The 22966-nt window shown below is 40.8% G+C and overlaps 2 protein-coding genes and 1 pseudogene across 6 annotated transcripts; 1 reads left to right on the top strand and 2 right to left on the bottom strand.

Moving 5' to 3' along the window:
• The first annotated feature begins 130 nt into the window (after nt 1-130).
• On the top strand, nt 131-2457 carry LOC133741038 (uncharacterized CRM domain-containing protein At3g25440, chloroplastic). 5 transcript variants are annotated; one of them, XM_062168975.1, is made up of 4 exons: nt 131-507; nt 592-901; nt 989-1399; nt 1900-2457. In XM_062168975.1, exons 1-4 carry the CDS (start codon nt 425-427, stop codon nt 2446-2448), a joined length of 1353 nt encoding a protein of 450 aa, XP_062024959.1. In that variant the 5' UTR covers nt 131-424; the 3' UTR covers nt 2449-2457. The 5 variants fall into 5 exon arrangements, with proteins under 5 accessions (XP_062024959.1, XP_062024957.1, XP_062024961.1 ...); XM_062168973.1 differs by having other exon boundaries at nt 132-507; nt 589-901; XM_062168977.1 differs by having other exon boundaries at nt 133-507; nt 614-901.
• Nucleotides 2458-2554: 97 nt separating this feature from the next.
• On the bottom strand, nt 2555-4272 carry LOC133741040 (protein FAR1-RELATED SEQUENCE 5-like). The gene is made up of 3 exons (XM_062168978.1): nt 4123-4272; nt 3352-3921; nt 2555-2997 (listed from the first exon to the last, which is right to left on the bottom strand). The coding sequence occupies exons 2-3, from the start codon at nt 3871-3873 to the stop codon at nt 2788-2790; spliced, it is 732 nt and encodes a 243-aa protein (XP_062024962.1). The 5' UTR covers nt 3874-3921; nt 4123-4272; the 3' UTR covers nt 2555-2787.
• Nucleotides 4273-13177: 8905 nt separating this feature from the next.
• On the bottom strand, nt 13178-20869 carry LOC133737681 (splicing factor 3B subunit 6-like protein; annotated as a pseudogene).
• Nucleotides 20870-22966: the final 2097 nt, after the last annotated feature.

The raw sequence follows: 22966 nt of genomic DNA, 5'->3' as shown, positions 1-22966 counted from the left end.
CACTCCTTATATATCTCTAGTTGGTCTGAAGGATGACCTTTACAATCTTATCATGCCTTAGGTGCTGGTTATTGTAAGAGAGGCTCCTTGTAATCTTGTTGCAATCGGAAAAATCTGTAGTATGTGTAAATCTGAAACTACAAGGCTGAAGTAAAAATGCCACAACCACTGGGGGCTTAAGTGAAAAATGTCATAAGTGAAAATTCTTAAAACGCCGTCGTAAGGTACAGCTGCTGCTTTCTTTTCTTCCCAAAATTGAGGATATACTGGCAAATGAGAATTAGAACTGAAGCCAATTCTATCACCAGTAAGGTCCCAGACCCCTGATTTCAAAAGGGTACAACTCAAATGTGTTAAATTCTCGTCTTCTTTTAGTTTTGGGGGGTTCCAAACGGACAAGTGCGTCTCCATAACTCAAGACCCAATGCAGAAACTAGTGCGGATGACTCTTTCTCGTTCCCCGCGTCTTCTCAAACCCCATAATCACCTCAAGATTCTCAAAAGCAGGTACCTTTCTCTCTCAAATCCCATGACATACATACCCATGTAATTCAAATCACCATTTCATAATCCGACCTCACAATGCAGTAGCTTGGGTGGTGTTGTATGCAAGGTGTTCGACGAAATGCCTGCTTGTGTGGACCCAATTGGTATCGCAAGGTTTCCATTGGAGGGTCACAGATGGGTGCATTCGGCTCCGGAGCACAAAGCTGCGGCGCCAGTGGAGCGTTCTGGAGAAGGTAAAGTCGATGATGGTGGCGGTGGTAATGCTAAAGTGAAGAGGAAAAAGCTCAAGGGGAAACGAGCTGTGGTTAGGTGGCTCAAGTTCTTCAGGTACAAGAAGAAGAAAGATTTCGAGAGAATGACCGCGGAAGAAAAGATTCTACACAAATTGAGAAAGGTAATCAACTTGGGTACTTGTGTTTTATAAGATAATGTAGTGTTGGAGTTATGATTTAACTGCTTATGCATTGGTTGATGTTGTCAGCAGGCTCAAAGGAAAGAGGAAAGGCTACTGGAAGCTCTTAAGAAGATCGAGCCGTCAGAGTCGGCAGAAACCGCCCATGATCCGGAGATATTGACACCAGAGGAGCACTTCTTCTTTTTGAAGATGGGGCTCAAGTGCAAGAACTATGTGCCTGTCGGAAGGCGGGGGATATACCAGGGTGTGATTCTGAACATGCATTTGCATTGGAAGAAACATCAAACGCTGCAGGTGATAGTCAAGACATTCTCACCTGAGGAGGTTAAGGATATTGCTTCTGAGCTGGCGAGGTTGACAGGAGGGATTGTGCTCGGAATTCATGAGGAGTACACGATTATTATGTATAGAGGGAAGAACTATTCGCAGCCGCCAACAGAGATTATGTCACCTAGGATCACTCTCTCGAGGAAGAAGGTTCTGTTCTACTCTACTTCTATTAAATTTATGGCTTTTACAGAACAGAGTTGGAGTTAGATGTCTGCATTGGGTGCATTCTAACACTACATAATAATGTGCTCTGCTTTCTAACTGCTTATTGGAGATAACTTCCATATACATTTTTCGATTCAACTGCTAATTATGTCTTTGATGGAATTGATTGCAAATTTTTCTTAAAATGTGCTCTTAGCTTCCCTTCTTGAATAATAACTAGTAGTTTGTGAGAGCTTAATTCTGTTGGCCGTATTCCTGGGGTGTATGCTACTTCTTAAATGCAATTTTCACTATATAATTTGGTAGGGTTATTAGTGTTTGTGTCCACTTTGCTTAGTTACAACTAGATCTTATGATCACTGAACACTGGTCAGATGCTTACAGATATTGAAATTAAAACTAGGGCCCTTAATCATATACTTGAGACTCTGTCCATCATTAATTCTCATTTTCCTCTTTTTGTTCTCTCCTACCCGTTACAGGCATTGGATAAATCAAAGTATATGGATGGCCTTCGAGCAGTAAGGAAGCACATTCCGAAGCTGGAACAGGACCTTGAGTTGCTTAGAGCACAGGCTCAAAGAAAAGTTGAATTTAGTTCTGATGCTATTGAAGAAACTCCAGAAGATATTGAGAGTGTAGAGTCTGAGAGCTCCTCAAACTTAAAGCTGGAGCCTTCAGATAAGCTCAAAGAAATTTTGGATAGAAGAAAGGAGAGCCCTGAGGATGACCTTATAACAGATGGAGACATGGCTTCGGACTCGGAAGATTTATCAGATATTTTTGAGACCGACTCTGACAAGGAGACTGAGAACAAAGCGCAACGACCTCTGTATTTGGAAGAATTTGAGAAGTTCCCAGTTAAAAGTGATGGAGAGCCTGATGATTTTGAGGATCATCTGCGTCAAATATCCATGGACTCAAAGAAGGCTAAATCACTGAATGAAGAAGATGCTGGCTTGCCAAACTTTGATGAGGTCGATAGGATATTTCTGCGTGCTGCTTCACTGTTGAAAAAAAAGAGAAGATGAGACACTTGTAAATTGCTAAAGATTGCAATGCGATTGTTAGATGTTTGTTAGTTTCGTGTTAATGTTAATATTTGGAGCCAGGATGACTTTCTTGTGTGCTAAAACGTTGTGTTGAGAAGGGGCCTCCCATAAATTAAAGGAGATTACAGACAAATGATGCCTTCTAAGAAGGCATAAATGTTCATTCTTTTGGGGCCCTATGCTACGCGATACATTGGAGGCAATGCACATCGATATCCTCTAGGGTTCATCAAACTCTACATCATCGGTCAATACAAATTAATGTTAAAATTAGCGGCATCTGCATCAAGCCTCAAAAACAATGTACACGTAGCATTGTTATTCCGAGTCCTCAGATTGCTCACTCTCTAATTCTCTTATGTTCTTCACTATGTCTTGAACTCTTTCTGACAAGTGATCACTGTGGTCTTGGATATCTTTCAAAAGCCTATTCAATTGATCTTGATATGCTGCACACTTACGTTTACATCGCTGTCTCTCATTGCTCAGTTCAATGGTCAGCTCCCTAATTTTCCGATCCTTCTCATCCTGCAAATGATAACATGAGAGATACAGTATCAGAACAAAAGTAAAACAAAAGACTGGGAATCATTGTCCCATCATTAACACAGACTTCCTTCTGTGCTTTCATTATTTTAAGAACATTGCTTTAGCAGCAATTTCACTCCCATAGTTTAAAAATGTTGCATACAAATACTTCAAGGACCACAAAAATGTTATTGAATTCAATCCATACACTGACATACGTGGTTTTGAAAAGTTTAGATTAGGTTATCAGTGAGGAAGTAAAATATTGCAAAATCCGTCAGCTCTGCACACACTTTACAGTTCAAATTATGTCACAAAAACTTGCTATGTTATCATAGAGAATTAGACACACACCTCATTGATCAAGGTTTTCCCAGATCCTCGCCAAGGAACTTTACTCGGAGACATCAATGTGTGATTGTGCTCCTTCACAAACTTGGTAACAACCCACTTTTCCCCATCTCTTAAAGCTACCCTCAGCATTGCAGCACAACCTTCTCTTGTCACAGGCGGTGGAGGAAGAACTCTATTGTCCCTGTACACATACTTCTTGTCACGAAAACCCTCTTTCGAGCAAACAAAATCTTGGCCAATCACCATGTTATTCATCCTCGAACGACGGTTGTGATGAATCCTAACTGTAAACCCAGTGTGCCTGCCATAAGCAATGTAAAACTCTCGAGCACTGTCTCTAGACTTGAACTCCATTCCTATGTAAGGCTCTATGGGATTACCCATCAAATGTGAGCTTCCATTGGACAGTTCTATGATCTTATCTACTTCACCTGAGCACAAATCAATGTCATTTGGAAGCTCACAACTTTGGCTCTCATCTGAATCAAATGGGTTGTTGTTGTTGTTACTCTCGCTTTCCATTGTTACTTCTAGAACCAAATTCACACAAGCTCTATACCCATGACAACTCTGCTAGCAACAAACACACCTAAAATTACTCAACTTTCCAGTTCATTTTCACCAAAACTATAGAATCTAATCTGAAACATAAATAAAGAAGTAAACCCATGTAGAATTGAAGTCAAATTGTTCGGAAGAAACTGAAACTTGCTCTAGATTATCTGAATTTTCAAACCCAAAGTACTTACATTTCGGAAAAGAATTCCATACCTGGAAATCGGCAGGTGAGAAATACCAAGCTTCAGTCTTTTAGGAGGTCTCACTTGTTTTCTAAAAATGAACTGAGAGAATCGCAGAACAGTGTAATTCAGCGTCGAATTTGCAGAGTGAGGAGGTCCCCTAACCCGTCGATTAAACGACTGGTGCATTGATGTCAAGAAACGACGACGTCTAAGTATATGAATAGATAAATAAAGGGGAGTGAAATTTGCACCCCCCCCATATTACAATCTGCACCCTCTTTCTAATTTTTAAATATTTTCTGATGTCCCCTCTTACATTTGTTTCCCATATTACCCTTCTTCTCCAACCAACTCAAAGTTGCATCTCATCCTCCCAAACCCGCTTTGCAAAGAGAGAACAGACCGGTTACTGAGCCAAAGCTTATGCAGCAATCGGAGAGGGGGCCAAAGCATTAGAAGCACAGTGACACAGACCGATCGCCAAGCACAGTGAACGACGACGACGGCCGAAACAATCAAAACACCCATCCATCAAAACTGAAAACCAATTATACCAATAATTTTCCCAACTTGTTTTCATTTGATATCAGAACTTTCATTTAATTTCTTTTCCTTCGATTTCTCAGCATCTAAACAAAATAGTTATCTTCACAACCAAAGACCTTCAAAAATCCCGACTCGCTTTCAAAAACAAAACAAAATCTAAAGACCATAAAGCAGAACAAGTTAAAACCCTCACTTTCTCAGCAAACTCCATCCATCATTCACACAAAACCAAAAACAATTCAAAAGGAACCAGCCAAACAAAACCCAAATCAAACTTACAGGAAAAAAAGCCTTCCAAAAATCCATATCTGTCTTGGGCGCCTCAACAATCCTGGTAGCCTAAGACACCAACATGATCAAAGACCCGCATGCCAGAGACAGAGTGGAGGTCAACCAAGGGAACGGGTACGCATTCAACACCTTCTTATTGTAAATAATGAACACCACATTCAGAGCCCACCACATAGCAAAATACACACCGATCTTCAACTTCTTCGCGTGTAGAGCACAACGAGTAGAAGAAGGTTCATACCTCGAACAGCCCAGAAGATCGCCGGAAAACTTGCCGGCGTCGAAGACAGCGACGGGGCCAAAGCAACCCCAAAACCAAAATCAGTCAAAATCGATCGAATTGAAAAGCTAAGTAGACTAATGTGAGAGTATTACGAGGGGATCGATTTTCATGGCCCGAATTCGATGATGACCGCCGGAGCTCCAAAAACCTCTCGTCGTCGATTCTTCCTCCACAGTCGACAATTGAACAAACTACCACCAGAAGTGTGACGGCGACGTTGAGAAGAAGAGAACGGTGCCGGTGCGCAGTCGTGGGGGGGCCGAACGCCGGAGTTGCCGGAACTTGCCCAGAAACCGTCAGAGGATCATGAACTTCGGGCCTTCGACTCTCTCTACAGCCAGTGCATGGATGATCCGAGACCACCAACAGGTCGACGATGAAGAGACGCTTCGATTGATGGAGGTCCGCTGTCGTGTCGTGGCCGGATGGCGAAGATGGAATCGGGTAGCCGGTAGGAGCACTCGGGTCAACGATCCGCCGCGGCAGCGTCTGTCTTCTGCAGCTGAGCAAGAATCTCTTTGTCGCAGGCCAGCTTTAGCGACTCGGTTTGGTGTCCATCGCCGGAGACTAGAGTAAGAGATAGAGAGAGGGAGGGAGGGAGGGAGGGAGTGAGGAGTGAGAGTTTTTTTTTTTTTTGAAAGGTGAGGAGTGAGAGTTTTGAGATAGATAGAGAGAGAGAGAGAGAGAGACTGAAGAAAAATGGTTGGAGAAGAAGGGTAATATGGGAAACACATGTAAGAGGGCATCAGAAAATATTAAAAAATTAGGAAAGGGGTGCAGATTGTAATATGGGGGGTGCAAATTTCACTCCCCATAAATAAAGGACAATGAAATTCACATTCTTTAAAAGTAAAATAGAGGATTAGATAGCCTCTTAATATAGGGTGAGGATTACAATGATAGTAGTAATTAGAATAATGACAATAATGGATGATTGAGCTGTAACTGCTAATTCCCTAATTCCCTATTCGTCAGTTACTTTGACGAAGGCACATAACATGTTTTTCCTTTAACACTCCCCCTTGTGCCAAGTCAAAGACGAAATGGTGCATGAATTGTTGCCTCACTAAAAACCTTGCCAAGTATCAATAAAAATCCTGTGGAAAAAATACACCTTGGTAGATGGAAAAGAGCACAACACACCTATTACATTTGATGATGACATGTGTGTGTTAGACCCCCCCTGAAGTCTACACCTCCCCCTGATCCTTACATCAGTCAAGGGAGCTTGAAAAGTCTTCGCATTCCTATGTTTTTCACATGTTTCTCAAATATGGCCTTAGGCAATGATTTGGTAAACAAATCTGCCACATTCTCCTCAGACCTTACTTGATTAACTTGAATCTTGAGGAGAGCCTGTTGTTGCTGATTGTAGAAAAACTTTGGCGATATGTGTTTTGTATCATCACCCTTGATATAACCTAGCTTCATCTGTTCGATGCAAGCTGCATTATCTTTATAAATGCAAGTAGGCTCTTCAGTGGTAGAACTCAAACCACTAGTCCCTCGAATATGTGTAATGATAGCCCTTAACCATATACATTCATGAACCGCCTCATGTAGAGCAATGATCTCAGAGTGGTTCGAGGAGGTAGCCACAAGGGTTTGCTTGGTTGATCTCCAAGATATCGCCTTGTTGCCAATGGTAAATACATAACCAGTTTGGGAACGACCTTTATGTGGGTCAGAGAGGTACCCAGCATCTGCAAAACCAACCAAAACATTATTTGGGGTTTCGGTGTAGTGGGTGGCGCTTTCGCCATCAACGTTTCCTTTAGGGATTGCAGTTCCATCTGCGGTCCCTCTTGTCTCTCTGTAGGGAAAGAACAGTCCCAAATCAATGGTTCCTTTTAGGTATCGGAAAATGTTCTTGATACCATTCCAGTGACGTTGCGTTGGCGCTGAGCTAAATCTAGCTAACATGTTCACTGAGAATGCAATGTCTGGTCGAGTGCACTGGGCTAAGTACAATAATGCGCCTATTGCACTTAGATAGGGAATTTCAGCTCCCAACACCTCTTCATCATCTTCCTTTGGACTAAATGGGTCTTTCCTTGCATCCAAACTTTGACCGATCATGGGAGTGCTACCAGGATGCGCTTTGTCCATGTTAAATCGCCTGAGCATCTTTTGGACATACGCAGACTGGTGGATTAGTATTCCACAAACTCTGTGTTCTAGTTCAAGGCCTAGACAGAATCGAGTTTTCCCAAGATCCTTCATCTCAAATTCGGATTTCTAGTACCTCGCGGTTTCTCTTATTTCATCAAGAGTACCTATTATGTTCATATCATTGACATATACAGCTACAATTGCAAATTCGGAACTTGTTTTCTTTATGAATACGCAGGGGCATAATTTATCGTTCTTATATCCCTTCTCAATCAATTAGTCACTTAGACGGGTATACCACATCCGCCTGGATTGTTTCAATCCGTAAAATGAGCGTTTCAACCTAATTGCAAATGCACTCCGTGGTTTAGAGTCACTTGACTTGGGTAATGTAAGGCCATCAGGCACTTTCATATATATCTCTGAATCAAGATCCCCATAGAGATATGCAGTAACCACACCCATGAGCTGCATTTCCAGTCCTTCGGAAACTACCAAGCTAACTAAGTAGCGGAACGTTATAACGTTCATTACGGAAGAGTATGTCTCCTCGTAGTCAATTCCAGGACGTTGTGAGAAACCTTGCGCCATAAGGCGAGCCTTGTACCTCAGGATTTCATTCTTCTCATTACGCTTTCTGACAAAGACCCATTTATGTCCTACATGCTTTACACTTGGTGGGGTTAGCTCTACCGGACCAAATACCCATCTCTTTGCCAGAGAATCTAGTTCTGCCTGGATTGCTTCTTTCCATTTAGGCCAATCTGCTCTTTGTTGACATTCTGCAACAGAGCGTGGTTCGCTATCATCGTGCTCTATGATTTCTTGAGCAACAGTGTATGCAAATACATCATCAATGTGTATGGAAGATCTTTCCATCAACTCATACACACTTTCATAATCCATTGAGATTTCTTTGTTCTCTGGAATCATTTCAAACATCGGAGCGTCCTTCAGTATTGATTCATGGACATAACTATAATAAGAGACAATCTCATGAGAGAGATTCTCTACATTGATGATTAATGGATCAGTTTGTGCCTTACTCGCCCTCTTCTTCCTTGGGTGAGTGTCAATCGAACCAAGTGGCCTCCCCCTCTTCCTTTGGGGAGCCACGGCCTCAACCACACCTCCACTAAGTGTGGTTGCAGCGCCTCTATCTGTGGCGTCGTGCCCCTTGTTGGGGACTTCTAACCTTGCAGGCACATTTGTAGCTGGTATATGTGATCTCGTCACTTTTGCGACATCAGTAAACGCATCAGGCATCGAATCTGCTACGTTCTGAAGATTGATTATTCTTTTCACTTCACTTTCACATTGTGAAGTGCGGGGATCAAAATGAGACAGAGTGGGGACAAACCACGACAATTCCTGTCGTTCCCTTGGAAAATCCTTTTTCCTATCTCCCCTAACAACGGGAAGACTGTCTCATCAAAGTGACAATCCGCAAATCTAGCGGTAAAGAGATCGCTTGTCAAGGGTTCCAAATAGCGGATAATGGTTGGAGATTCGTATCCAACATAAATACCTAATCGTCTCTGAGGACCCATCTTAGTGCGCTGTGGGGGCGCAATAGGCACATATACTCTGCAACCAAATATGCGTAAGTGTGAAATGTCAGGCTCATATCCAGTTACCAACTGGTACACAGAAAATGGTTGGCTAGCAGTGGGTTTGAAACGTATAAGTAAAGCTGCGTGCAATATTGCATAACCCCAGGCAGATATAGGCAGGTTGGCGCGCATAACCAGTGCCCTAGCCATCATCTATAGCCTTTTGATGGTGGCTTTTGCGAGACCATTTTGTGTATGCACATGGGGTACAGGATGCTCTACATCGATCCTAATAGACATGCAATAATCATCAAATGCTTTTGATGTAAACTCTCCAGCGTTATCAAGCCTTATAGACTTGATAGGGTGATCAGGGTGGTGAGCCCTTAAAAGTATAATCTGTGCTAGGAGTTTTGCAAATGCAGCATTTCTTGTGGACAATAATGAGACATGTGACCAGCGTATTGAGCCAGAACCATAAAGTACTTGAATGATCCGCAATCTGGATGGATAGGTCCACATATATCTCCTTGTATCCTTTGTAAGAATAGAATGTTTTGTATCTTTAGCATAGGAAGGTCTCGATCCTGGTTTTGCTAAAGAGCAGGCTTTGCAAAACGAGTGATGTGGCTTCGAAATAGTCGATGAGGCATAATGGGAGGGAGGTAGTGCTTCTGGTACTTCAGAAGGCAATGGCTGCATTTGAGCAGTACTAGGATCGACACCTTGCAGTGTGGCGGATTATTTGTCCCATTTTATTTTTCACTCGAAAGAAGGGATGTTCGTGTGAGTTCTTTAAAATACAGATCATCATGTCACGACCAGGGTGCCCTAGGCGGTCATGCCAAAACCTGTATGAGTCAGAGTCCCACATTTCATTGTTGGTGATAGCATAGGTTTCAATGATCTGAATAGTAGTGAGGTACAGTCCACTAGATCGACCCATTAGTTTCTCTAAAATGCGTTTCCTTCCACATTCATTAGAGGTAATATAAAGGTATTCAGTTCCATTCTCACAGTGGGTTTCTATATGATAACCATTGGCACGAATATCTTTAAAACTTAACAAGGTTCGATTAGCTTTGAGTGCATACAAAGCGTCTGTGACTTTAAACATTGTGTTGTTAGGCAGCAAAAATTTGGCAGTTCCTCGCCCTTTTATTACTTGTGATGATCCAATCATTGTAGTCATAGAGGAATCATAGGCTATTAATTCAATGAATAATTGCCTATTCCTTAATATGGTGTGGGTAGTCCCACTATCAACTAAGCACTCAAGTTCTCCTCGATTCATTCCTACAAGTAAATGGGAGGTATTATTTAAATAATTCAAAAAAATATATCTCATATTTTTTAGAGTATTTCGATTTAGGTAGAATGATAATCTTTTCATTCTAATAATTTTTCTTGATTTTTCTAGATGTATTGCTTTACATCTTTATAGTGCTATTTCGAACCATGTATATATGTGTAGTAAATAAAATCGAATGAATTCAATGCTTCAGAATAAAATCCGAAATTTATTAATAAGCCAACGATAATCAACTCAAGGTCTTGTTCAGAAATCTAATTCATCAAACTATTATTTAAATAAACTTTAAGACCAAGCAATAGTCTAATTAAAAAAAAAATGAGGCATTATGCCTTCAAAACCGTCTTTGGAAAATAAAATAAATAAATAAAGCAGATCAGTCATAATCTGGAGCATCCATTGACTGAGCAAGTTCCTTGTTGCCATTGAAGTATGCAATTGTGAGGTTGACGTCTGGGTCATGGCCTCCTTTTTCCATATAGTGAGCCTCTTGTTCTTTAGACTCCCTATATCTCTTGTAAGTGGTTGTTACTCTGTTGCTTGCTTGGCAGTTCTTGTACCAATGCCCAATAATTCCACACCTATAGCATGGTTCAATGCCAACTCTTTCCTTTTTGACTGAAGGGTTCTTAGGTGCCTTTTGCACCTTGTTTCCATGACCACTAGGGCCAGCACCACCATCTCTGCGCCATACATTGGGAGGGCCTCCACAGCCCATACCACGACCCCCATGTCCCTTTCCACGTGGGTAGGGATCAACACGTCCAAACCCCTTTGCATTGGGGTTCTTTCCACCTTTCACCTTGCCATAATTAGCCTCGGGAATTTTCTTTGTCCCAATGGGCCTAACATTGTTGTTCAAAAGAACCTCATTATGCCTCTCAGCCACTTGCAGTAGGTTGATCAGCTTATTGAAGGTTGTGATTCTTTTGTTGTCATACTCCAGCCTATACTGGTTCGCTAATATAAGTGCTGAAGTAGGAAAAGTGGAAAGAGTCTTCTGGATTATATCATCTTCTGTGAGTTCCTTTCCACATAAATTGAGACGTGCCTTTAGGCGCAACATGCCATTGTTGAAGTCATTGACCCTTTTGTAGTCAAGCAAGCAGATTTCATTCCACTGAACGGTCAGTTCTGGGAGCAAAGTGTCATGAATGTTCCCAAAACGTCTCTTAAGGGCATCCCACAGTTCTTTGGGTGTCTTCAACTGAAGGTACTCCCAGCGTAGGCTAGGATCAATATGTCGCCTTAGAAACATTAAGGCACTTGCTTTCACCTTGTTAGACGGTCCATCGTCTTTGGGGTCGGTGGGAGTTTCGATGGTGGCAGGGTAGTCTTTTGCCACAAAGGCGGTATCCACATCGAAAGTCCAACGATGGTACTAAAGTCCTTCTGAGTCCAAAATGTCAAATTCAGGTCGAGTTGGATCAGCCATCTACATAAACAAGAGAGAAGATATATAAATTACGCAGTCATAAAGACATCCACGTGAATTATTTTCCAAGGATATGAATTAGATTTCAAGACCAAGATTTGTAATGGTCACATTTTTTTCGATGCTGTGTGAAAATACTTTATCACGGTACTAATGTATTTATAATACGCATGAATTTTCATTATCAGGGCAAAACTCAATTTATATATAACATGCTAAATAAAACAATTATAGAAGGTAGTAACATAAATTACAGGACATGCTCAAATTTTACAAATAATAAATAACAAAATATATGCGACACATAATAACAGCAATAATCTAGCATGCTCAAATTTCTACGAATAATAAAACATAGATAAAATAACAAGGCATGCTAAAAGGATCAATATTATCTAACCATACAGGCTAAAAAGTTCTAATTGTAAATACTTGGTTTCGAGAAAACAAAACGATCCTAGCGCATGCGCGTGTTGATGCAGACGTGCGTAGCGATGTTTTTGGACTTCTGCTGGGCTTGCTGATTTCTGTGCTCTGAGCTAGGCCGTGCGGCTCGGCTTGACAGATCTAGGTTTTTTTCTCTGGTTTTGTTTTCATCTGGTTTCGACGGGAATAAGAAAAAAAATCTAGGGTTTTTTCCTCTATTTTTTTCTTGGCTATTGGCTCTGAGCGTGCTGATAATGTGTAAAAATAAAATGGGAAAATTCGTCTACTCATTTCATTAGATAGTCCATTTATATAGGGTGAGGATTACAATGGTAATAGCAATTACAATAATAACAATAATGGATGATTGAGCTATAACCGCTAATTCCCTCTTCGTCAGTTACTTTGACGAAGACACATAACGTGTTTTTCCTTTAACACATTCATCATTTTACAATCTACAATCTACGCTCTATGTTTTCTATTTTAGTATTCAACATCAAATATTTTATAATTCACACTATAAAAAAATAAAATTTTAAGATATTAAAAAATAAAACATAGAGTGTGGTTTTAAATTGAGGATTGTGAATTTCACTCCCCTAAATAAATAAACAATGACTAGAGCGAGCTCTTTATCTCAAAAAAAAAAAAAAAAAAAACAATGACTTGGAGTTGATTTTTCTTTCAAATTATAATACGGGACTCCCACGTTAGACCTCTTTATTCAAAATCTCATGACAATTCCACCAATGTTATTTCATTAATGTTGTCAAAGTAGTGAAATAAAACATTATATCATTGTTTTGACATAAGTATTTGTTCTAAATTTAAAATAATATATTTTTGATTTTTTTTTCCCTTTCTTTCTTATAGTGGAATATGAAAAATTATTAGAAAACTAATCTTAAAAAACTAAGATTAAGAAAAATATTGTAGAACTTTATTTATTTTAATTTTCTAAATAGTTAAATAAAATTAATTTTTATTTACTCAAATTAAAATTTAAAGACCGTGTTTTATAATAGGATAGCATGAGCACGACCCGTTTATAGACCCGGCACGAGCCCAACACGATAATAAATGGGTCGGCCCATGCACGGCACGAAGCACAAATAGGCCCGCTTAAAATGGGCCAGGCCGGCCCATTTGCCACCTCCATTCGGTGGAGATGCCGTACTTTTCCGGCATTTTGGCAATTTTGTCCTCCTTCTTCTGGTCAAACTTTTGCCTATCTTAGCTTACTAGTAATAGAGGAAGATCAGATAGCGGTTGGGGATGTTGAAGCCAGAGAGGCGGTTGATGGCGGTCTTGGAGTCGTAGATGTCCTCGTAGACCACAAACGCCGTGCTGCTCGTGTCTTTGTTCGTCTCAATATGAATCTGCCGTATACCACCGTATTGGCCGAAGATGTCGTACATCTCGTTGATGTGTATGTGTGGGGTGTAAAATTTTGGAATGAGTTCATAATCAATAAATGAGAAATAATGGGTTCTCTAATCAAGAAATGGGTCAGAGGAGAAGCAGCTTGACATGTTTGGGAGATTCCTCAAGGTGAATCCTTTCGAGGCGGATATGGGTGAGGTTAAATCATGTTTTAGTCAGAAAACGGGCCAAAAGTGAGATGACCCAGTCTATTTTGGGAACTTCCCCTCAAAGTGAAATCCCCTCGAGGTGGATGTGGATAAAGCAGAATCGGTCGGCGGAATCAGTCAGCTCAGCTGAATTTGTAGCAAGTGGGAAACACTCCCCGACGTTGTCTTTAGAGTGGCATAATAGATCCACTAACGCATGACTTGTAGACATTTCACACCAATATACACACTAGATATCCGCTCAGACTCACCTATAAAAACTTGGTAAGATGGATATTCGAGGTAAACAATCAATCCCAACAACACTCACTACTACTAAAACACTTATTAACTTAGGCATCAAAGTATCTTTTGCAAGTACCCCTTCTTCCAATTTGACTTGCCAATACCAATCCAAATTCCAGGGGTGTGACGATAACCTCTTGAACCATAAGCCTTCACTCTCACTCCATTGAGAAAAGTAGGTGAGGAAATCTTCTACCGAGTTTTTGCGCACCAACAATATATTGAAGGGGAGATGTCACGCCCTGAATTTCGAATAAAGAAATTTGAATCCAAAACACGATAACTTAACCAATTGCCCGAAATACATAGAAACTTTTTCAATTTAATCTAAAATTCAGGGCCCAAAATACAACATAACCAAAAACATAATGTCAATAAAAACTCAAACACTAGAGTCGAATATAACATCATCAAGTGTTTACAAAACTCGAAAGAATGAAATACAAAAGCAAGCGCTCGCTAGGAGCATACTACATACAGCAGTACGATAACAAAAATAGGTCCTGAACCTAACACTGCTGAACTACACGCCGCGATCTCCACCCTGGTGGTCCTGATCTGCAGGAATAACCGCTACACCATGGAATAGTGCACCAGATTGCAACCAACAAACCTGGTAAGCTTTTGAAGCTCGTATAAGTAAACTGAATTAGAATGACACGAACGCCACATGCTTAACAATTCCTCAACTCATGAATAAATCAAGCAACCCAAAAACAACAACACAAATCAATAATAAGTCAAGTCCCTCATGGACAATAAAAGAAGGGCTAATTACTGTTCAGTACCCTGTGATTTTAGTCCAACATCGATTCAGTCACTCGATTTTCAATTTCATCAAAAACACCCCTGCATTATCAAATCTCATCTAATAGGTCCTTCCGTCAATAATCCGTCAACTGAAACCGTTAAATCACTGACGAGGCATGCCATGTCAGAACATGTGGGCCCCACCTTTCAGGCAAAATTCCAAAAATTGCCCCTGCCTCTCTCCCAGCTCCAGATCCAGCGCCACCTCCATAGTTGCGGGGGTTCCCGAAAATCAGATAAACAAAAGGAATACCGACTATGTCCAATACATCATAACAGCGCAATCTTTTACTTGCGGTGGAGAAAAAGATCAATGGTACTGGGGCTCCAAAAATCCCCAGGGAAAGCAGATAAATGTTGGTGCCTTTGTCAAAAACAAAAGACAATAACATCACATTACAGAATACAGATTACAGCAAAACTTTCAAAAGTAACAAATGACTAGGGAGAACAAAAACGTCGACAATCACTACTTCAAAAACACTGTTCAAGGACAAGAAATTCTTCTTGTAAATGGAATCAATAGTCACAGTGTTCGAAAGCTTCCTTCGCTTATACTTCTTTCGCAATTGCTTCACACATTCCGGCATTTTCTTCACAGGCCTGTCCCTATTTTGCTCATGCCACGCCTAATCAAATCAACACAATTTCGATCAATTTTTATCATCCCTAATTTTCTCAGCAACCAAACACAAACCGAAAGCGAGAACCTAGATTGGCTAAAAACCTATACCAGGGAGAGATCAGAGAGCAAAATCACGGTCGTAACGCCGCCGCTGGATTAGGCACTACAGGTCTTGAGAATCCGAGAGGCAATCCAGTTCCAGCTATGTTACGTCCCGTATCTCAATTTACCGGTCTACTAGTCATTTGGATGGTAAACAGGAATTACTTTCACTTTTACTTTGTTTTAATACTTTTAGTGGCCCTAAATTGTTGACTTTTTGTTCGGGTCAAAATTTGAGAAAGTTTCCTTCATGAAAGTTGTAGAGGACGTTAAACCGAGCGCGTGCATATGTGGTACGTAAAAATCGGAGTTCGTATGCGAAAGTTATAAGCGAAAGATTAAAGTTACTGTTCATGGTTACTGTTTACGGTAACTTTCTATAAATAGCTGAGTTACTGTGGTAGATTTCCATTTTCGGAAATCTACCGAATTTTCTCTCTCTTCTTCCCCGACTTTCCTTCCCCTTCTGCCCGTTTTCTTCCACCGGCGAATTCTTCCGTTTCCGGCCACCAAACCACTGTCGAAGGTGCGGTTTTTGCCAAGGATCATTTTGCCCCTAGCCTTGAGCCACGATTTGCAATGTAGAGGGAGAATCGATCAAACCCGATCCTAGGGTTCTTGGAAAATTTATGGGTTTTCTTCACCGGCCAATCTCGAGCACTTAAAGGTAAAATTGGAATTTCTTGTAGTTGTGAAAAGTGTTGGGTCTGTTGAGTAGGTGGTGCTGCCAAAATTTGGTGGCCATTGGAGGTGGTGGTCACCGGCGCGTGGACCCCACGCGCCGCTACTGTGGGTGGCGCGTGGAGGCGTGTAGGGTTGGTTTTTAATTCCTGTTTTAGCCCAATTAAATCCTATAAATGTTGTAGAGCTTGTATGTGAAGTTTGGTGAATTTTGGAGGAGTTTGGAATTGGTTGTGATTTTCCGAAGTTTGGAGTTTGTGATTGAATTGTGGGAAATCCGGCCGTCGGACTTCCCTTGTATTCGTTGTGGAATATGTAAATCGAGGAATTGGTGTTATGGGTATGTTGTGGGTTGAATCCGAAAAGAATTGGAGAGTTGATTTATGAGGATTCGATTTTGAGAATCGTATTTAATTAGAATAGTTATTCACGAATTATATTTATGTACAGGGCGTTGTACCGAGCTATTGCTCGACGAAGGAACTCGTACGCGTGATCGCCTAAATAGTACTGTGAGTGGACTTTTGTTTTTAAGTAAATGATGCATGCATTTATTTTGAAATTATTGGTTTATTTAATTATCGTTTTATTTATCGAGCATGATATTTTGTCTTGGATTATAATTTGACATTGATTTTTCATGAGTTTCGGATATGAACTTATTATGCTCGGGTTTGGATTTATGATTTATTTTTGAGAATATGAATTGATTTTCAGAGATTGATTATTATTTGAAATTATGATTATGTGATTTTTAATGAATTATTTTCCGAGGTGATTTCCGGAATTATACTATTTAATTATATTTCTATTTGTCGATTTGAGATTTCTGAAAGATTTTCGAAATGGGATTTCGATGGAATTATTTCTTGTTTATTTATTCGATCTTTGGTTTTGGCATTGGGAATGCCTTAGTAATGATTTCGGTTTGAGAATTATGATTTTGTTTGACCTCGCCTTTCTGCTATTGATTTTGAGATACTTTTGGCGTGTGGGACACGTCGATGATATTTCGCCTTACTGTGAGAATTTGGGGGAAGCTTTATGGATTTATGTGGTTTTTGGATTTTCTTTTGCCATACGTTGGGTGACTATTATCATTGCTAGCATTGATTCGTCCGCCTTTGTGGCGCTGGTTACTGTCTTTGTGACAGTAATGCTGAAGCCCAGTATCCTAATCGCTACACATAGTGGCGTGTGGGTATATAACGGGAGTATATGGGAGTACTTTAGCCTGAGAGGCTATCACCCGAGCCTGGGTGGCTCATTCGTATGGCTATCTTCTTCCCCCACTGTTATATTATTTCTGGGCTAGCGGGGTCTAGTCCGATGATACGATACTCAGCAGGTTTGAATTACAGTTTCCAGTTTCCTGATTTTAAGAAATGAAATTTTATAAACGTTGCATGCATCGAGGTTTTATAAATTTAAATAAGTGGGAAAAGTATTTAAGTTTGCTTCATTTAAACCATCTTAATTATTTATTTTTGGTCTACTCACACTAACGTGTTTTTCAATACTTTTCCCCTGGGCCCTTCGGTTTCAAATGCCCAGTTTGCAGGCTAGGTTAATTGAGGTCGGGCGTACATGGAGTCGAGGCATAGCCAACAGCATTGCTTCCGCGTACTCATTCTATTTCTGTTTTCTTTGTTAACTAGTGGATTAGTATTGCTCTAATAATCTGTGGGATCAATATTGTATTGGGGTTGAGACAATTGTTTGTGAATTTGGAGTTGTGATTTGGGGAGCAGGTTGCTCCAGGAGAATAAGGATGGATTGCTTAGAAGTGTAAATGTTTTTCCACAGGTTTTGGGTAGTCCATTTTAGGGGTGACTCTGTCGAATTTTCAGTAGAGTTATTCCTAAGGTGGGCCCCACAGGGCCACCTCGGATTTCAGGGTGAAATTCGGGGTGGGTCCTGTCAAGCTGGGTCGGGCTATCTTCCCCTCATTTCCATTGGGATCCGAGAATGATGGCGTCGGTGCCTCGAACGTCGACGGTGGCGTTACCCTCTGTGTCGGGACCCATGCCGGAAAGGACGTCGCTAATTCAATTGGAATCTCAGACAACGCTTCTCCGCCGTTGATCCTCTCCGGTGTCCCCCACCGCGCCTTTCAATTTAGCCACTTTTGACTTCGCGAACGAGGTCTGCCGGACCCTCAATCTTCTCAATTTGTTCAATTGCTGCAGAGTGCAGACTCATCCGCAGCCACGACATCAATGGCATCGATACAACGTTGGTTCACGAGGTCGTGTTGAGAAAAGAGAGCTCTTGGATTCAGAATCTCTTCGCTGTCAAATTATCAACACCATGAACAAAATTGCATCAACACCAAATATGTAGAGCGAAATTGAAAAGTAAAATGCAAAAGAAGGGTTAGAGAGAGAGAGTGTGTGTGTTAACTCGGAACAAAGGATCTATGAAGAAATAATTGAAACAAAGAGAGCATTGCATTTTCGAAGAGTTTCGACCCAAATTATGCAGAAACAGAGAGAAGACGCAGAGTTTCAAGCCAAAGCCGAGTTCTTCTGGAGCTGGGAGAGAGGCAGGGGCAATTTTGGAATTTTGCCTGAAAGGTGGGGCCCACATGATCTGACATGGCATGCCTCGTCAGCGAGTTAACGGTTCCAATTGACGGATTATTGACGGAAGGACCTATTAGATGAAATTTGATAATGCAGGGGTGTTTTTGATGAAATTGAAAGATGAGGGACTGAATCGATGTTGGACTAAAACCATAGGGTACTAAACAGTAATTAGCCCATAAAAGAAAGGAACAACTCGAAACTCTCTTTTACAAACACTTAAGAGCACGATGACACAAAGTCATCCCCCAAGCAGTACATTGGCAGACAGACTAGAGCTCTAACTGTTCGTAACCACTCACCCGGCCAAAGGCATGGATCCCGATTTCCTTGCCTCGATCACCAATGTGACAAAAGGTCCTTAGACCGAAACATTTGAAAAGTCCACATGACTCAAAATGTTACCAAAACTTGACTACTCTTTCAACACAATAAAATCATCAATTCCATGATATAATATATTTCCACAAAGAGTAAACGCTCAAAAAATATTTTGAATAATTCACAAATCATACGCATATCACAATGTCACGCCATCAACATATATATTTCACATAAATATATATATACATGGTCATCCACTCAGGAATGCCACTAATACCAACAATAGTTCACAATCACAAAACTCGAGAAACTCATTTTTATACTTAAAAACACATTTTCCATACCTGTGAACCCCAGTCCTATGAACCGTAGTCGATCGAGTTCATATCAATTTATCAATTTAAGTAAATCCGTTCGTAAATGAACCATGTGAGATTTACTCACCTCTAAATCCTGCTGCGTCTTCTCTTACAGCAGAGATAAGGTATCGAATATGCTCCGTCAATCACCTAAGTAATATACGTCACAACTTAGTACACAAATCAAAAGCGATTAAGTTTCGAACCCCCGTTTGAACTGAAACCCTGAAAGTAATGCCAATCGAGGCGAAACTTCATCCAAGATCACTCAAGGTCTCCGGAATACTTATACGTTCAATATATCAAAGCTACAAGTCAATCGAATGGCCGGATCCTCACGGATCGAAAATCGATCGAATCGAAAACGCTAAAACCCTAACATACTCATACGATCTCCAAAAATAAAGTGTTGTATATCAAAATGCTCGTATCAATGAGTAGATCATAATCAGGGATAGAAATTGTCCCTAGAGTAGCCTGAAGCTGCCGGAAAAACGCCGCCACAGAAGGTGGCAGCGCCGCCGTCAACCTCCTAATTGGGTGGCGAGACCTATGCCAAAATCTTCCTCTCAACATGTACAACAACATTCATAACTAGAACAAAGTCTGAATCAAAGCCATTTGGCCGGAATTTACCTCAAAAGCTCTGAAATCCGGTGAAACCTTAGAATTTCAATTCCAAAATTCAACCTCCACGCTTTGAATCGATAAAAGCCGCTTAGGGAGAAAGCTTCTACGTCCTATGGACTCCAAAAGCCCTCAAGAACAGTCGCCTGAGGTGGCCGGAATCGGAAGTTCCAAGGAGGACCCCGACTGCAGCGCCGCCACTTCTTTTCGCCCTTGCTGCGCCGTCCAAGGCTCAAACCGAGCGATGAAGCTGCCACAGACTTGGAGAGGATGATAGATGAAGAGAATAGGACTGGTGGCGCGTCGATTGGTGCCCAAACGTGAGAGAAATCGCCTATCGAAGTTTGGTCCCCGATTGCGGTTCGGGAGAGAAGAGAGAGAAAAAGTTTCCAAAAACAGAAATTTAGGTTTTTCTGAATTATTCTGGAAATTTTTCTATTTAACCAAAATGAAAACTTTTTCTGATTGTCATAACTTCTTCATACGAACTCCGATTTTCCCATTCCACATGTCCACGAATTGGTATCGATGCGCTCTACAGTTTCCGTGAAGGAAGTTTTCACAAAATCCTAACGTATAAAAAATCAACCCTTGAATCGAAGCATTCCGAGCGAATAATTGTTCGAAATAATTTCTATTTCTCGATCAACCAAAAGAACGAGGCATCGAAACCATAATTTGTACTAACTTGGACATTTATTAATTTCACGCAAAATACAAGAAATTAATACGAAAATCCTGGTTATTATAGGAGGTTCCTGACGTACATGAACCGGTTCACTTTTGGCAAAAGTCACGTGTTTTCGAAGACTGACTGCGCTCATCTTGCTAGGGGTTTTATGTTCTTGAAGTGTTCGTGTTGTTTGGGTTTGAGAAAAGTCGAAGATAACAGAAGCAAAATTTAGTATAGCCAAATAAAACAAGGGCCATAAATAGTACAATAAGGCGATGAGCCTAGTCTTACACTCTTACAAAAGCCCAAAAAACATTAAACACAGAATGCAGATCACAATGGAAATTATGTAAGCATTTGAATTCCAATTAATTGTTTTTTCCATTAATAGATTTTCATTAGAGAGATTTTACCCACACATCTCTATCTACTTGAGACACACTCTCAATTTTTATAAAGAATTTAAATACTCTTTTACCCTTGGGTGTTTCTATTTATACCTCCAAAATTGGTATTTGGACCTCCATTTTTTGCAACCGATAGTTGAGTTTGTCAATTTATGTAAAATGACCAAGAAGACCAATAAAAGGATAGATGTGGTTGAACAAAATATTATCAAATAAACTTGCAAGTTGTTGTATGTCACAAATGATCTTCAATACTTTCCAAAGAGGTGGAGAGACTCCTTTAACAACATCCATTATCAGCTTTGAATCTCCCTCAGCTTCAATTTTTTTGAAACCTCTTTGATATCATTAGCTTGCTTTTATGTGTTGTTTCTCTAGTTTTATCTCCTTTCTTGTTTTTAGATTCCTCTACTGTAGTTTCTGGGCTCTTGTATGTGACTAATTGATATCATTTCCTCATATTTGCTCACCTAAGGGATAGTTTTAAGGGACTGTGAGGGATAAATGCATCACAACCACATGTATTAAATATAAAAGCAGAAATTATAACAACTTAAAATTGTGCATTTATTTTCATTCGTCAGATTCACTTGTCCCTCACAGTTCCTTACAAAATGTCCCTTAGGTGAGCATGCCTTATCATTTCCTGACCAAAAAGAGAAAGAAAAAAAGGAAATGGTTAGGGCTGGGCAAAAAAACCCATTAGCCTGAAAAACCGGCTCGGCCTGACCTGTTCGGTCCGGGTTATGCAAAAAAAATATGCTTAATCGGGCCGGTTCGGTCCAAACAATTTCACACCCGGTCCGGTCCTGGGCTTGGATTCTGAAATATGTAAAAGCCCGTTGGGCCCGAAGTATTAGTTAATATTTCCTTCTTTCTTTTTTACCCAGCGTAATTCACTCATTTGGCTCTTCTATTACTCGCGGTCTCCTTTTTTCTCTTTCTCGGTTTCTCCTTCCGGTTTTTCCTTCTTCTTCTTCTTCTTCGTTAGTTTCTTTTTCTCTTCCTCTTCTTCTTCCTCAGTGCACAACCCCTTCTTCTGCTAACGCCATCTTGATCCTCCACATCTTCTAAAGGCGCCAATCGACTGGATCTGCATCGTCGGAGACCCACGTCGGTGATGGCTAACTTCTCATGCTCGATTTGGAGGTGGGCTTTTCGGGTTAACCAGCAATAGATCCTGGAGTTGGAGGACTTTCTGAATCTTCTTCTCGATTTCCATGTAATTGGCGCGGACTTGGTCCAATTTCTTAGGGATGGAGGTGAATTTGGATATGGGTCTGGTGGATGTGAGGTTGTAGAGGAGGAGAGGAATGGGATGGAGGGTTTTGCTTTTTGGGAGAAGATCAGTTTATGTGGGAACAAACTGATCTTCTTCCAAGATCTGTAACGGGCCAGTCAAACATAGCTAGTGCAGATTGCAGAATGGTATTTGCAGCTTTGTTTTGCCTAAACAGAAGCAGCCAAGCAGCAAAATGCAGCAGTGCTGCAAAGATTGACCGAAACCGAAAGCCCGGAAAAACCGGCCCGTTTGTCTCGGTCCAGGTTTAGGTCGGTCCCTGTTCTCTACATCTGCAAGCCCGGTCTGAAGTAGCTCTGCCGGTCCCGGTCCCGGTCTCTGTAAAAGCAGTGCCGGTCTGGGACCGTACCCAGCCTTAGAAATTAATGGTAGTCTATGATTATATTTAGGACTAAATACTGTGTATCCCTATACTTATAGGATCTCGACGTTTCAGTCTCTCACTTTTCAATTTCACCGAGATACTCCCTAAACTCTCTAATTTCACACAATAGGTCATTGCCGTCAACTCTCCGTCAAAAGCTCTGTTATCTTACTGACG

Source organism: Rosa rugosa, chromosome 3 (assembly GCF_958449725.1).
Source record: "Rosa rugosa chromosome 3, drRosRugo1.1, whole genome shotgun sequence".
NCBI lineage: Eukaryota > Viridiplantae > Streptophyta > Magnoliopsida > Rosales > Rosaceae > Rosa > Rosa rugosa.
Note: the sequence above shows the minus strand (reverse complement) of the source record. Positions and strands in the feature narration are given on the sequence as shown.